The following is a 16,802-nucleotide window of genomic DNA, read 5'->3' as shown; positions in this document are numbered from 1 at the left end:
TTTTAACTGATAAAATAGAATCAGCTTGTGATGTTGAACCAGTTAGCAGTCCATATTCCAATAGATGTAAAAAGTCTTAGGAGTGAAAAGTCATTACAACTGAGGGATACCAGGAATGGAGGCTTTGTGGAATATCCTTCTTGCTCTTTCAACTCCCTCATTTTACAAATGAAGAAACTGAGGCTAAGAGTTTTACATGAGCCCCCTCAAGTCACATGAGCAGTAGTTGGCAGACCACCTCACCAAACCCTTCCACTAAATAGGTTTTAATTAGTAGTCACTTGAGCACCCTTGGAGGTTCTGAAAGGTAAAGGACTGGGTCAGAGCTCTGTGGTTGGGAGAATTAATCTGGCAACAGTGTGAGAGTGCAGAATAAATGGGAAAGTCTCCTCTTCCTTAGGACTTAACAGAAACCACTCTATGGGGAATCTTCTTCTTCTCAACCCTTCTTGTGCCTCTCCACAGTCCAAGGGTTCTTCACATCTCAATCACCATCTACGTGTCTACACAGGATGGGGGGACAGGGCCCAGACCCATAGTTGTCCTCCTGATAAACAAAAACCACAGCTGGGGAAGCTCCCTTTCCCAGTGTAGACTATGAATAAAGGAATGAATGAGAGAGCGCTTAACTAGGTGCCAAGGACAGGGCTAAGCGCCCAGAAACCAACCCCAAAGCCAAGCCGGGGCTTCAGTTCTAATGGGGGTCGGGGGCGGGGCGCAGTGCGGTGGCCAGGGAGGGGCTCTTTGGTTTGGGAGTTGCTGGGTGCTGAGTGGGGCCTTGGGGAAGTGCGATGAGCCACGTGTTCCAGGGGAAGATGGCGGAATCCAGCACCGTGGTGGGGGGAGGGGAACACGTGGTCACGAAGCACGGAGGACTCCAGGCCGCCCCAGAAGCCCTATCAGCAAGGGGGCAGGCTCCCCAATAGCTCAGTGACTATTTATTGATCTCCGGCGGGTGGGGGGAGACCCACGACTTTCTGGAGAGAGGGGGCCCCCGGGTGAGGGGGGGCGCCTTCCCTTCCAGCGCTGATTTGGTCGCTGTTGGGGGTTGGGGGGGCAGGAAGTGGTCAGAGGGATCCGGGTCCCAAGGGGACGATCAGAGCCCAGGGCCGCAAGGAGGTGGGGAGGAGGAGGCCTCGGGAAGCATCCGGGCGGAGGGAGCTGCGCCCGGGGCAGCTTCCAATCTTATTCTAATTAACTATCTAGATTAATTAAAGTAGGTAAGTACTAAACGAACCCGGGCCAAGTTCAAATTCCGGCTGCCTGGATAAACGGGAGCAAGCCGCCCAAACTCCCTGGGCGGGGCCAGCAGCCGATAGGGTCAATAAAGAGGAAGTCCCGCCCCGAGCTGGTTCTCGCCGACCGGTCGCCTTCCGTTTCCTTGGAAACCGCGCGCGCAGCTGTCCTCGCGTCGGGAAAAGGTCGTAAAGCGGCGCTGGCGCGACTTGGTGGTGAGTGTGGTTTACGGCGGGAGGCTGGAGCGCGTGGAGGCTCGTGGCCTCACGTGGCCTCACGTGGCCGGCAGCGCGCGCGGTTTAGGGGCAGTCGCTCACTCGCTCTCCCGCGGCGCGGTTACCGGAGCGGCGACTGGGGGGCCGGGACGCCGGCGGCTCCGGAAGGGCCCAGCGGGGCGGGGCCTGGAGCGAGGACATGGCTGAGGCGCAGGGCGGGGACGGCGGGGACGGCGAGCCCGGGGAAGGGCCAGGGGTCCCGGGGATGGGGCTGGAGCTGAAACTGGAGCCGGAGGGGGACGGGCCGCAGATCAAGGCGGAGGTGATGGAGGAGCCTGAGGAGGGGACGCAGGTGTGATCCGAGGGAAAGCAGGACGTCATAGACGGGCAGACGTGAAGCGTGACGTCATAGACGGGATAGAGAGGAAGCTGACGTGAAACGGGACGTCATAGACGGGATAGAGAGGAAGCTGACGTGAAACGGGACGTTATAGACGGGATAGAGGGGAAACAGGATGTCATAGACCAGGCAGAGTGAAGCATGACGTCATAGACGGGATAGAGGGGAAGCAGGATGTCATAGAGGGGATAGATGGTAAGCGTGACATCATAGACGTGATAGAGGGGAAGCATGACGTCATAGACGGGGCAGCCGTGAAGCAGGAGTCAGTCGATACCATAGAGGAGAAGCAAGAATTTAGAGATGAAGTAGAGGAGAAAGGAATTAATGGGCGGAGTAGACGGACTGGAGGCCGTGGAAGAGGTGGTGGGTAGACCACAAATGAAGGAGAAGCTGGCGGGTTGGAGGAGGGCATCCCAGGAAGGCGCAGAGTGGAGGTGAAGGAGGAAGTAGGGAGAATGGGGTGAGGATGGGAGAGCGCAGGAGGCGACGAGGAGGGGAGGGGAGAAAAGGCTGGGTGATGTCTGGACAGGGGGTGAAGGAGCAGGAGATGGCTGGAGCCCGCGCCAGGGAAGATGGAGCAGAGCTGGCCGAGGAGCAGAAACCGCCGAGGGAGCCTCGGGTGGGCAGCAAGCGGAAGCTGGCCATGTCCAGGTAGGATGAGAGTGACAGGTCGGTGTGCCAAGAGGGAGGCGGGTTCCAGGTGGTTCAGGGGGGCAGACAGAACTGGAATCCAGAGGGTTCCATAGGGCCCTTGAAGCCTTAACTGGGTTGTCAGGCTCAGTGGGGTATTTGACGTTGGTGGAATTTGGGGAAGAACCAGAGTGGGTTGTAGGAGGATAGGAAGTCAGAGCACACGTGTCTTGGGGGTTGAAGACTTTCAGGTCGAATGAATTAATTAGATTTTTGTCTTGACTTCTATTAATTGTGTCTTCCTCTTTCCAAGTGGAGAGAAGCAATTATGTACTCTGGGACTAGGTTAATTTTAGATGAAAATGCACCTACATTTCTATGCTGGGTTTTATTTAAATTTATCCTCTTTGATTTATAATTTAATCTATAATAGGCAGCTAGGTGGTACAGTGGATAATCCTGGACCTGGAGTCAGGAAGATCTGACATAGCCAGTGTGATCCTAAGCAAGACATTTAATTAATGGCTGTCTGCCACAGTTTCTTTATCTGTAAAATGGATAGCATCTTCACCAGGGTTATCTAGGTGGTGCAGGAGTCAGGAGGACCTGAGTTCAAATCTCACCTCAGACACTTGACACGCACTAGCTGTGTGACCTTGGGCAAGTCACTTAACCCCAGTTGCCTCATCCTGGGTCATCTCCAGTCATGCTGATGACTATCTGGTCACTGGATTCAGATGGCTCTGGAGGAGAAGTGAGGCTGGTGACAACGTGCACAGCCCTTCCTCTCTCAAAACGAAGTCAAGTGCAAGTCATGTCATTATTTCTCTGCTGGCATGATCTTCTTCGGCAATGAAAGACAAGCACACGTTAGTCGTGTAGCTTGCCCACGGTGCACCCTGGAGCAGAGGGGTGTCAACCTTGCTGTCCCCAGCAACCCTCCCTAGTGCTCCCTGAACCAGGTTGAGATGTACTTGGGAAATGTTAAACAAAGTAAATAAAAATACAATATAGCCTAGATGATGTTCATCCATGATTTCCTAAGTCGGCCTGCAGCCCACAGAGATGCATTCCTAGTTGAGCTGGGGCAGAACAAGAAGCAGCTAATGAAAATGGCAGAGAAGCCAACTTAAAAAATTTAGACTTGATATAAGGAAAAATTTCTTAAGAAGTGGGCTATCTGCCTCTGGAGGTAGTGGGTGGTTCCCTTCATTGAAAATTTTTAAGCATAGTTGGATGCTCTTTTGTCAGGTAGGTTGTTGTAGGGATTCGTTTCAGTGTAGGCTGGACTGGATAGCCACTAACGTCCCAATTCTGAATTTTTACGATTTGTACGGCCCCCATGATAGACATGTATGGCATATCTGAGAACCAGCCTAGCTAATGTGGAGAGAGGCTCATTACCTAGGTTGGGCATAGGGTTATCAAATGTTGCAGCCACAGCAATTTCAAAGGTCATTTACTGAATTGTAGAAGATTGTGATGAAATCACGAATGCTGGAAGAAATGGGATGTTGTCATGCAGTGAAAAAGGAAACAGAAAGGAAATGGAGGGGTGGAAAGGAAGGGAGGGAATCTTATTCTCCAGAAAACAGATGGCTCATCTGTCAACAGCACAAAAAACTACAAGTTCATTTGAAAATATTAGGTCAGAGTGGTTGGAAGGGAGAAGGAAATATCTGTTTCCTAAATTAGCAGCAGTGTATTGTTGTATTCTTAATTTGGCTTCAAACCCCATAACTACCACTGTTAGTGGCCTTGGTCAATATTATATCAGAGAAAAGACTAATTTAGAAGACTTTCTCTCTTCATGGGAGGTTTGATCTCTATTTTTAACTCAGCTTGTAGGTGAACTAGAGTCATTCTGTATGATGCTACTAAGTATGACAGAAAAAAAATTGGAAGAATTATCTGATGTCCTCAGTAAACTTCATTAGAATATTGAAAAATGAGTGGATGACTTTTCCTTGATCCATATAGTCTAGTAATACTAATTCTGATTGTTATTGGAGAATTTTCCAGAGGAGTTAACAGTCATCTCAATTGCCAAATCTACTGTCCTTTCTCAATTCCCCTCCTTCTTGACCTGCCACCTTTGACATTGTTGATCAACCTCTTCTCCTTGATATTCTCTTCTCTCTAGGTTTTTGTGACACTCCTGTGTCTGCTTCTTTACCTGTCTGACCTCTTCATTCTTGTTTGCTGGATCTTCATCCAGATCATGCCCATTAACCAAGGGTACCCTCCAAGCCTCTGTCCTGAGCCCTCTTCTCTTCCCCTTCTGGTCATTTCACTGGTCATCTATCAAATTCAACCATCATTTCTAAACAAACACTTCTCAGATCTATTTGCCCAGGCCTCTGCCTCTCTCCTGACTTCCATTGTATGCATCTCCAGCTGCTTATTGGATATAGTGAACTGGATGTTTTGTAGACATCTCAAACTTAACTTGTCCAAAACCAAACTCATTATCTTTCCCTTCAAACCCCACTCCCCTCCCTTCCTAACCAGCTTCTCTGTTGCTGCCAAGGCCACCATCATCCTCCCAGGCACCTAGACTCAAACTTAGGTGTCATCTTTGACTCCTTATTCTCACCCCACTATATCCAGTCAATTGTTATCTCCCAGTTTTCCTGCCTTGGTAACATCTCATTTATATGCCCTCCCTGACCTCCCCCACCCCGACACTGCTGCCACCTTGGTGTAGGCCTTCATCACCTCATCCCTGAACAGTTGCAATACCCTGCTGGTAGATCTTCCTGTCTCAAGTCTTTGCCCACTCCAGTCCATCCTCAGTGCAAAAGGATCTTTCTTTGAAAGTTCAAGTCTAGCCATGACATCCCCTATCCCATAAACTCCAATGGCTTCTTGTCACCTCTAGGAACAAATATAAAATCTTCTCTTTGGTTTATACAGCCCTCTTATTTGCCTCCAGTCTTCTTAGACCTTATACCCCACATACCCAGTGACACTGGCCTCCTTGCTGTGCCTTGGTTAAGATACTGTCTCCTGACCCAAAGCATTTTCACTGCCTCACTGTCCCTGTTCCTTCTCATGTCTGCCTCCTGGCATCCCTCAGGTCCCAGCTGAAGGCCCACCTTCTGCAAGAAAACTTGCCCAGTTCTCCTTAATCTTAGTCTTTTCCCCCTGTTATTGTGCCCAGTATATCTTCTACCATTTTGTTTGTACATGGTTGCTTGCATGTTGTCTTCCTGTGTTGTCAAACTGTGAACTCCTTGGGAGTAGAGACTGTCTTGTCTTTTGTTGTATCCCCAGCACAGCATATCACTTTTCACTGAGTAGGAGATAGATAAATGCTAGCTGACTGACCAGAGAAGAAATCCGGAATTGGGAAGAGGCCTCCCATAAGGATTTAAGACAGTAAACGCTTATTAATCTCATACTCTGTGCCAGATAGTGTGCTCAGCCCTGACGATAGAAATATAAGCCAAAAAAAGATACTCCTTGCCTTCAGGGAACTTCCATTCTAAGTGGGAAAGACGTCACTGAAGGGAGCTGGGATCTGAGGAAAGAGAAGTGGTATCTCCATGGGGAATGTCCACGTAGACTTTACGTCTGCAGAGTGAGAAGCAAAGCCAGAAAGGGAATGAAGGCCAACCCTCCTGGGTCCCTTCTTAAAAACAGAAGTGCCAGGTGGTTGTGACCAGTGGGGTGAGAACCAACAAAGGAGGTGTGGTGGCCAAGTCCCTGAGAAGTCCTGAGCGGAGCTGGGAGGAGAATGATGAGTGGCCATGAAGGGTTTGGGTTTTTGTTTTGTTTTGTTTTTTTTAACCAAAAGGTTACTTTTGTACATGCCTGAGTTAGTAAAAGTGTGTAAGTTCTTTGTGGAAATTTATTCATCTACAAGTAGATTACAACTTTGGCTATTTTAAGAATTACACATATTTGATGGGCTTTTGTTTCTTGTTTCTTGTAGCTGTGAAACATGTGGTACAGAAGAAGCAAAGTACAGGTGTCCACGCTGTATGAAATGTTCCTGCAGGTATGAACTCGACCTAGTCCTCTTCCTGCTGCTTGTGCCCTTTATACTTCTGAATGAAAATGCACAGTTTTTGTATGTTGCCTTTTCAGTTTAGCATGTGTGAAGAAACACAAAACAGAGCTTACATGCAATGGAATTCGAGAGAAGACAGCATTTGTCTCGTTAAAACAGTTTACTGAAATTAATCTTCTAAGTGGTAAGGCAGAATATCTCATCTTATTTGTAACTAATTGATGTATCTTTCCTTTGACATGTCACCTGATTTTTGTACTTTAAAAAATTTAGATTATAGGTTTTTGGAAGATGTGGGAAGATCAGCTGACTACATTGCTAGAGATGTTTTCTTGAAAAGACCCTCAACAAATAGAATTGTAAGTATTTATTTTTCTTAATAAGCTTCTTAGTTTTAACTAGCTTAAGAGAGGGACAGCTAGGTAGCACAGTACATCTAGTGTTTCAACTGGAGTCAGGAAGACGCCTCATAATGCAAATCTGGCCTAAGGCACTTACTAGATGTGACGCTGGGCAAGTCACTTAACCCTGTTTGCCTCAGTTTTCTTATATGTAAAACAAGCTATAGAAAGAAATATAGAAGAAGAAGGCCAAACAGTGTATATTTTGTCAAGAAAACCCCAGATGGGGTCACAGAGTCGGACACTACTAAAAATAACGGCAACAAAGGCTTAAGGGAAGGTGACCACAGCAATTGAGTATTATATAGATTTCATGTTCATAGGAGCATGGAATTTAAAGCAAAAAGAGACCTTTCAGATAAGTCAGTTCAGTTTCCTTAGGGAAACTGAAGCTTATAAAAGTTGGCTTTTCCAGGGTCACATAGGTGATAAGTAGTGGAACCAGGATATGAACCTGGGTCCTGTTTGCAAATCTAGTGTTCTTTCCCCTGCTATGTGCTCCAGATTTGTAAGACTTTTCCTTAAAATAACTATAAAATTAAAATTCAACATTGTGATGTAACTTCCTGTGAACATAAAATGTGTTCAAAAATGATCAACACAAATATTATTCATTTTTCTGTAGAGTAATTAGCAAAGAAACATCATATTTTAAAAAAAAAATTTCTTCTACCAGTTTTATTATTACTGTTTTTCTTGGACTAGCTAATTCAGTAGACAGCTATTCATGTGCATAGTGCCTGAAAGAAAGATTGTTATGTAATGTTATGTTTTAATTTTTCTTTAGAACTGTGTAACATTAAGTCTAAAAATCAGATTACCCTTAGAGATATTGACTGAACTCTTTATCAGTTCCAGTTGACACATTTCATGTTAGAGAATCAGCTAGAGTGAAGGTGTCAGACCCAAGACTGAGCCAAATTAAGATGAGATTGGGAAATATTTAACAATAAATAAAAATATAGTAGAATATAGATAATGTTAATGTGTGATATGCAGCCTTTGGGAATCTTTATATAGTTTAATGGTCTTCTATTTGAATTTGGCACTAATGAGCTGGAGCATTGAGAAGATAAGATTAACAATAAAGGGCCTAAAGTGACATATAGCTTCTTAAATTAAACTTCAGGTAGTGAAAAAAATTTTCAGTGAATCATTTGAATTTGTTGTCCCTAGCCCTAAAGTTTCTACAAAGTAGTATGACAGCAACTTGGATATAGCATCTTTAAGGTTTACAAAGCTCTTTACTTCCTATCTGCACAAAGAGATTTTCATTTTTAAATATATTAGTATTCATAGTCATTGCCTTTCAATAGTTGTTTCTGAATCCAAGTGGGTTTTTTGACTTTCTACAGAAAAAAATGATACCACCAATTTTGCCTGGTTTATTGGACATTGATGACACATACTTACTCTCTTAAACTACTAATGAGATGAACATGATAAAGTTTGCTCTGGCATTACTTCGGGCCATGAATAATTCAGAATCATAGTAACTCATTTTATTGGTGAAAGGCATTTATTATTACTAAGTGCTTTTGTTACTTATATAATTAAACAAAGCATGCCACTTCCTGGTATCCAAGTAGTACCTGTTTCATGCTGCAATAATGCTGTCCAATAAATAGTGTTAAATATGGAATTTCATGTTTAATAATGTTAAAATGATATACTCCACTGGTTTTGGAGATAGAAGACTTAAGTTTGAGTTTGGGTTTTGACAGTAGGGGTGTTACTTTAGTTATCATTTAATTTCTCTGAGACTCAATTACCTCATTTATAAAATTGAGATCATACATTACTTTTCTTACTTTTTATGAGGAGAAAATGCTTTGCAAAACTTTTAGACTGTGAATTATTGTTACTAAAATAACAAAATGGTTTTATCATACCTTAAGGACGTAGAGTGCATGGATTATTGAATACAGTATCTAGTTTTAATGGAATGATTTCATCATCCTTATCAGTATTATTCTGAGAGATAAGAGTAGCAAAACTGACCAGTTTCAGTTTGTTTTATTCCTTGACCTTGACTTTTTAGTGAAGTGCTAATAAGAAATGGCCAGGGCAGCTAGGTATTACAGTGGATAGAGCACCAGCACAGGAGTCAGGAGGACCTGAGTTCAAATGTCACCTCAGACACTTCACACTCACTAGCTGTGTGACCTTGGGCAAGTCACTTAAGGCGAGTTGCCTCATCCTGGGTCATCTCCAGTCATCCTGTTGAATATCTGGTCAGTGGATTCAGATGGCTCTGGAGGAGAAGGAGGCTGGTGACCTGCACAGCCCTCCCTCACTCAAAACAAAGCCAAGTGCAAGTCATGTCATCATTTATCTGATGGCATGGTCTTCTTCAGCAATGAAGGACAAACACACACACACCCCATAAGAAATGGCCAAAGGGAATGTAGCAGACAGAGAAATCAGAATACTTATGGACTCTATATTGATTCTTAAGTAATTGAGAGTTCATTAGTTTTTCAGAGTTTTAACTCAGTTGTGAAGTTGCATAAGCTATTTGAGTTTAATTTTTAGTTTTTGTTTATTAGTTAAATTACATGAAAAACCGAGCACGGAGACACAATATCGACTTAAGAATCTTACCTATTGGCTTTACCAAAAGAAGAGAGAATTCAACAGTGTTTGACAAGAAGTAAGTATCTAGTTGCTATAGAAATGTCTTAAATTGTGTATTTAATAAATTACTTTTGAGGTCTAGTGTGTTCTTTATCACACTAATGAAGTAGACTGTGAGGATGAATTACTCTTGCCCAGGAGGAAGTGTTAAGTTTTCTAGAAGTCACATGATCATAGATCAGAAGGTGATTTTAGGCGATGAGCAGTCAAATCTCATTTTATAGAGGAGGGACCTTGGAGGGACAGCAGAATCTATTGAGGATTTTAAGGAACAAGGAAACAAATTTTTAGGCATCAGAGAAGGAATAAGACGTTTGAGAGGGATTAAAGTTTAGCATAAGAGGCGACAGGAAGGAAATCTGCTGAAGGAGGTAGAGGCCAAGGGATCAGACACATGTAGAGTGATTGTCTTTGGCAAGAAGGGCCACCTTTTCTTCATGTGAGAGTGGAGTAAAGGAAGAAGACTCTCCAGATGGCCTTGATTTTTTCTTTTCTTTTTTAAGTTGCCATGTGAAGTGTGTACCTAAGAAGGTGTGGGAGGCTTGAGAGAGTAGAAAGTTGGGAATAGCTTTGTTGAGTGGGATAGAGCCTCAGGAAGGGGAGCTGTAGAAGCACTGCATTGCTGTCATGAGGGCCTGGCTGAGATTAGACACCCTAAATTTGTAGTGGATATGGTAGTTTAATGACTTCCTCCAGCTCTGTTCAGCTGCATGTGAGTAGAAACAGAGGAGCTGGTGGGAATATTTCAATATCGGGCTTTAGCAAGGCACAAGAGGCAATAAGACAAAGATGCAAGGAATTTGTGTGCAAAGCAGAGTGTAAAATTGAATTGGTTCACCAAGATACTGAAATTAGGAAGAGTGGGGACTGTGGCTCTAGCAAGGATGCTGACCTGGGAAAGTACTTAAGAGGTAGAAGGCCTGGAGGCCACAGTTAAGAATGAAGACTTAAATAAGTAGGTTTAGGATAAGAAGGCATAGGAAGAGAGAGCATGATAAAAGAGCATGAGCAGATAATAGAACTTCAGAGATCTCAAGCGTGGAAGTTGAACATAGGTTATGACAGTCAAGGGAAAGACTGTCCCTGTGTTTTTATGTACTATGTAATGCTGAGCTGCTATTGAGCGTAATATGGGAGCTGAGTACTTTTTGAACTGGAATTTTAGCATACTTAAGGGAGCAGCATATAACATTGAAATTTCTTACTGTGAGCATAGGTTTTGGGGATGAGATTCTATGCTCTTTGGATCTTGCCTTTCAAGTAATTCCAAATCCATCTAACTTTATCATCCAGCCCATGTCCCTTCTGCTTGTTCAGAAGGCTTGCATGAGACTGTCAGATGTTTTCCTGAAATCTCTATATGTTATGTGTACACAGTTCCTTAAATCTGCCTGTCAAATTACACTATCAAAAACAGAAATGAAGTTGATCTAGCATGGCCTGTTCTTGATAAATCCGTGTTGACTTTCTTTGCTTATAGCTTCTCTTTCTGAGTTCTCAGAAACCGTCCCTTTAATGCTGTGTTCGAGAATTTTCCCTGCCTTGTGAGGCAGGCAATTTGGAGGCCAAACATAATTCCCTTTTTAAAAAAATGAGGACAGTTACTTACTGCTGCAGGATGTCTTCTGTTTTCCATGGTCATTTTTCAAAAAATGACCAATTCTTGGTACCTGGTTTCTAGATCCTTCGGGGCTTGTGACTTGAACTCATTGAGGGGAGTGAGGTGATCTCTTGGCTATCTTCACTTATCTTTTATTTCAAGTCACACAGTCACAGACTGGCATAATTTGAAGAGAGAAATCAACCGCCATCTAATCCAGCCCACCAAGGAAAGGGATTCCATGTTATAATATATCCAACAAGTAGTCACCCAGCCTTCTTGAAGATACCCAAGAAGTCCCTGTTAACTAATTTTTCTATCCTGGTCTTTTCCCAGTCTAACAATCACTGTCCATGGAAGAGAAAACCAAAGCCAGATGAGGTGGTAGTTCTACCTTGTTATTCATTTTCATCTCTGAGCCGTAATCTTCTCGATTCCTTACTCCAACTCATCTAAAAAGCTCTTTTTTCCTTAGCTCATTCTGGGTCTTGGCTCTTGATGGTGCCATTTAGGACTGTGCTGCTCTTCATATCTAGTGTCTGTTTCCTGTTAAGTAACAGAATCACTTTAGGAAGTTGTTCCCCCTGTTCTCTTCTTCAAAATAACTTCTATTGATATCTTCAGAATTCTTTCTCTAGTCCTTTCCATCTCTCCTCAAGTCCAGTTTTCCTTGAAGAATAGGAGAGCAAAAAAGAGGCTACCTGTCCATTCTCTGAATCTCCTTTTTTTCCAGAAGAGAGAAAATGATTTGTCAGTATTTTAAAAACAGAAAATTGGGTTGCTACGGATGGGGAATGTTGCTTCCAGTTTCAGCTGTGATTACTCTGTCATTAGTTTTAGTTAATTATTTTGTTTTACATAGTTACAAAAGATGTTTCCATAAGTAGGGGTAATCTGTAAACGTTTGTAACAAAAACAAAGTATCCATAAAAGTTTTTGGATAAAGTGATCATTACCTGGATTTTCCTAGAGTACTTTGTGAGACTCTCCTTTGTGTGTATCATATTCTTGTGTGCTCATATCTCATCTCCCTTTACATTGTAAACTTAGCTACAGAACACATCTTTTTCATCTTTGTATGGCCAATACCCTAGCAGAGTGTCTTTTATGTGATGGCTTACTTAAAAGATATTTGTTAAAGTTGCTCTTTTGCTGCCAGTTTTCTTGAGTGAATGCCTCCACTTCTATGGCATTTGCTCTTTCTTCAACCCTTCATAATCAGTTTTCTGTCTGTGGTGTTCTGAGGTCATTGGTTGTCTCTTCTAACTGCTTTTTCATTGTCTTAAAAATTGGAAAGGACTTCAGAGGCCATCTAGCCTAATTCATACTTGAAAATAATATCGTTTCTATACCCAACAAATGGTTCTCCATACTGCGTAAAAGCCTTAAGTAAAGGGGGGATAGCGGGTGGTGGTCAGGGAGAGAATCTGATACTCTTCACCATAGGTGTTATGGTAAAAACTTAGTTTGGGTATATTGGCCAGCTGGGAAATTGGGCTGAATCTAATTGCATTATATTTAATAGGGATAACTATAAACATGTTTAAGTTCAAAAAATCAGTTTCACAAACATAAGGCTTTTATGTTTACCTCTTAAATTTGATTTATTTAGATTCAATCTATGTTATAGCCTAGGATCATTTTGAAGATACCCAGCAAGTCTCTAGCTTTCACCTAAGGACCCATTCAGGACAGATGAAACCTTTACGTTGCAAAGTATCTCGGCTGTAATTGTTATATCAAATCTGAATCTTTAGCTTTCTCAATCATCCGTTAATTATTTAATGCCTATTATGCCAGGCCTTGTGCACAGGGAATAAACAAAAGTAAAAGTCTTTCTAATGGAGGAGACAATGTGTATGGATACACATATAATACACACACAGGGTCATTTGGAGAGAAAGACACTAGCAGCCAGGAGATCAGAAAAGGCTTCCTATAGAAGAGGTGGTGTTTGAGCCGAGTTTTGAGGAAAGCTCGAGATTCTCAAAATCAGAAATGAGGGAGTACATTTGAAGCCTGACGAGACAGCCAGTGCAAAAGCAGAGGGATGGACGTTGGAATGTCACGTGTGAGCAGAATGGTGATTAGTCTGTAGAGTGCGTGAGGAGGAATGATGCATAACAGGACTGGAGAAGCAAGGTAGCTTAATTACCAAACGAGTTTATATTTGATCCTAGAGGAAATAGGAGTTCCCTGGAGTGTTATAGAGGAGAGGAGTGACTTTCTCAGACCTTTTTGTGGTAGCTTTGTGAAAGATGAATTGGAGAAGGAAGAGAATTGAGACAGAATCCAATTAAGAGGCTGTTGCAGTGGTCCAAATGAAGGGTAATGAGACCCTTTTACCCAAGGTGGTGATTGTGTGAGTAGAGAAAAGGGGGAAAGACAATGAGTTCTGCTCAGGATGTGAGTCTAAGATGACTGTGAAACACTCAGTTTGAAATGTTCAGTAGGCATTTGGTGATGCCAGAGTGGAGCCTAGGAGAGACTGGATCTGTGAATCTGGGAGTCATCTCCATAAAGATGATTATGAAACCTGTGGAAGTTGACAGAGTCTGCAATGAGAGAGTGAAGAGAAAAGTGCCTAGGGCAGAGCTTTAGGGTGTTGCACCGATTTTCAGTCATTGTGAGTAATAGGTGATGATCCAGTAAAGGATCTGCAGAATGACCCTAAATCACCTCTTGACAGCTATTAGGATGAGCCTGCTTACTTTTCTCCTGACTCAGCACCCCCATTTCCGTTAGCTAGTTCTCATATGGCATGTCCTGGAGGCTCTTCACCAACCTGATCATACTACTTTGATTGTTTTTCATCTTGTCGCTGTCCTCCCTAAAATGTTGCACCCAGAACTGAACATGCTACCCTAGTCCTACTCTTATTAGAGCAGATTAAAGCAGAACTTCTTTTTTCTGCTTCCCCAGGGTATTCCCTTTCCATTCTTCAAGATTATCAAGCCATAACAACCACTCCCATGGTTTCTATCTAATTAGCCTCTCATTATGACCCTTGATGATAAGGTTCATAAGGGGCATGTGTCATCTTCTTGCTTTGTTCTTTACTGTATTCGCTTGTGTTTATCTTTTTATGTTTCTCTTAACTCCTACATTTGAACTTCAAAGTTTCTGCATAGCTCTGATCTTTTCATCAAGAATTCTTGAAAGTCTTAGTTCATTAAAAGTCTATTTTGTCCATTATAAAGTTGCACTCAGTTTTACTGGATAAGTAATTCTTGACTGTAAGCTTCTGTCCTTTTCTGGCTTTCTGGAATAGTGTATTCTAGACTCTCCACTCCTTTATATTGGTGTTGGCTAAATCATGGGTGATCCTGACTGTGGCTCCTCAGCACATAAATTATTTCTTTCTGACAGTTTGCAGTAGTATATTTTCTTTGACTTGGAAGCTCTGGATTTTGACTATAATGCTATTGGATTTTTCATTTTGTGGTGTTTTTTTTTTTTTCTGGAGAGTGCCTGGTGCATTCTTTCTAATTGCCTTTTACCCTCTGGTTCTAAGAGATCTGGGCAGTTTTCTTTTAAAATTTGAAATGGATTTCTGGGCCTTTATTTTGGTCATGGAAATCAGGTAGTCCAATAATTCTTAAATTTTCTCTCTTGAGTCTGTTTTCTGATTCAGTTATTTTTGCAATAAGATAACTTCACTTTTTTTCTGTTTTTTTCAGTCTTTTTGCTTTGTTTTACTATTTCTCATTGTCTCTTGGAGTTATTGATTTCTATTTAATCCATTCTAATTTTAAGGGAGTTTGTTGCTTTGGTAAGGTTGATACATTAATTTCTTTTCCAGTTCTCTGCTGCATGGCTCTCATTTCTTTTCCATTTTTTTCCTCTAGTGCTCTCATTTCATTGACAGAAACTTTTTTTTAACTCGTTTTATCTTTTTAACAAATTCTAGGTGGATTTGTGCCCAAGTGGGTTTTTTTTGATGCTTTCTGGGGATGTTGAGAGTTGTGTGGTTCTAGGATCTCAGGGATAGCTCAGGCTGGGGACCTGCAAGCATTCATTGTGCCAAAGTAGTCTTGATCCATGGCAAAGTCTGATCACTGCCCTCTCCGTTCGGAGCTCTGCACACTGGGTTTTGGGTCTGAGCAACAGTGCCCAGGATGCTATCTGATAAAGCCCCTGTAAGGAAGCCCTGTTGGTTCAGAGGGCCAAAACTTCAGGCTCCCTTTTGATCTAGGGTTCTTCCCCTGGCTGGTCATCTGCAGATTTGAGACTAGGCCTGAGGTCTGAACCATACCACTGTTGTGTTCTCTGACCTGGTTGCCTGTGACCTAAGACCACTGCAGGTTGGGCCTGGCTTCCCAGGTACCTTCCCAAGTCCACCTTGTATCTGGGACCCAGAAGTGGATAATGGGTCACAAAGCTTCCAGTTTTGTCACCATTGTGGTATACTGGCATGGGTCTGAGAGTGCTCCAGTATGGATCTGGGACCCCTTCTTTTCCTGAAGCCCAGCTTCTCCCTCCATTGGAACGCTCCTCATTGTATACATCTGGTTAGCGGACATCCACAAATTTCTCCATCTCCCTATGCCCAACTATACTGAACATAAGGCACACCGTGACTTTTCTTTGGATTCCCCCTCAGGATTTAGTCTGGTGCATTTTCTGAATCTATTTGGAGTGGTTTGGGGAGGAGATCTTGCTATGCTGCTTTTTGCAGCTATTTCTTCTTAGTTCTGACCCCAAAATGAGGCAGTGGCTCTGTTGCACATTTGACGTGTTATGCTTGCAGTCCACTCAGATTTCCAGATCTTTTTCAGTCTGCTACCTAAGGTTGCTTCTAGCATCTCATACTTGTGAAGTTGATTTTTTTTTTAATATAAATGCTGTACTGTTTATTTTCTTCTATTAAGTTTCACCTCATTTGATTTGTCCATCTTTTAGTCTGTCCATAACTTTTTGGATCCTGATGATCATCTAGCCTCTGATATCTGTTGATTTGTTGAGTATGCCATCTGTGTTTCATTTAGATCACATAGGAAATGTTGAACGGCATATGGCCAAGGTCAGGTTCCTGAGGCGTTCCAGTAGGGTCCTTCCTTTGAGTTTACACTAACCTATTAATGATCTGGTCATTTAACCATTTGCAAATACATCCATTTTCATGACTCTTGAGCTTACATCTCCATCTTCCACAAAGATAGCAGGAGAGACTTTGGACAGATGCTTTGCTTGAAGTCATGTTTGTTATCCTTGCCCCCTCAACAGCATTGAGCCTTGCTGATGGACCATCCTCTACCCCTCTTCCTATACCTCTGAGGGTTCTTGGGAGGAAACAGCTTTGTCCTAACCTCAAAGGTGGTTTGATTATGGCAGATGTTTCCTCAGGGTTTCTGGGGCACTGCCCTCTGCTTCTACCTTTGTCCTCCTCCACCACTCCTCTTGTTGCCTTGCCTGACCCCGTTAGCTGTTCCTTGCCATTCACTTTGATCTTTCCCAAGACCCTTTGATCTCATTTTCTCTCCATACTCACTCACCTGCCAATGACCTTCATTCTCATGACTTGAGTCTGTGTCCCTTTAATATAATTCCCGTTTTCCATTTCCACAAACATTGGATGCCTGCTCTGGGCAGCAGGTACTTGGGATGCACCAGAATTAAACAAAGCTCAATCTTTTCCCTCAACATTTTACATTTCATATCATGC

General features: G+C 42.9%; 1 protein-coding gene across 8 annotated transcripts in view; it reads left to right on the top strand.

Annotated features, from left to right (window-relative positions):
• The first annotated feature begins 932 nt into the window (after positions 1 to 932).
• The window catches only part of ZNHIT6 (zinc finger HIT-type containing 6), an 81,692-nt gene continuing 65,822 nt past the window's right edge, over positions 933 to 16,802 (top strand). For 4 of the 8 annotated variants that reach the window (XM_072648925.1, XM_072648924.1, XM_072648926.1 and 1 more), the window contains exons 1-6: positions 1,231 to 1,803; positions 2,384 to 2,505; positions 6,422 to 6,487; positions 6,577 to 6,683; positions 6,773 to 6,858; positions 9,450 to 9,553. In XM_072648925.1, coding sequence (XP_072505026.1) covers positions 1,651 to 1,803; positions 2,384 to 2,505; positions 6,422 to 6,487; positions 6,577 to 6,683; positions 6,773 to 6,858; positions 9,450 to 9,553 — 638 coding nt within the window. In that variant the 5' untranslated portion in view covers positions 1,231 to 1,650. The other 4 variants (XM_072648931.1, XM_072648930.1, XM_072648927.1 and 1 more) reach the window with 4 other exon arrangements.

This window comes from Notamacropus eugenii, chromosome 2 (genome assembly GCF_028372415.1).
Source record: "Notamacropus eugenii isolate mMacEug1 chromosome 2, mMacEug1.pri_v2, whole genome shotgun sequence".
In the NCBI taxonomy this organism is placed as follows: Eukaryota; Metazoa; Chordata; class Mammalia; order Diprotodontia; family Macropodidae; genus Notamacropus; species Notamacropus eugenii.
This window is presented reverse-complemented; position numbering and strand designations above follow the sequence as displayed.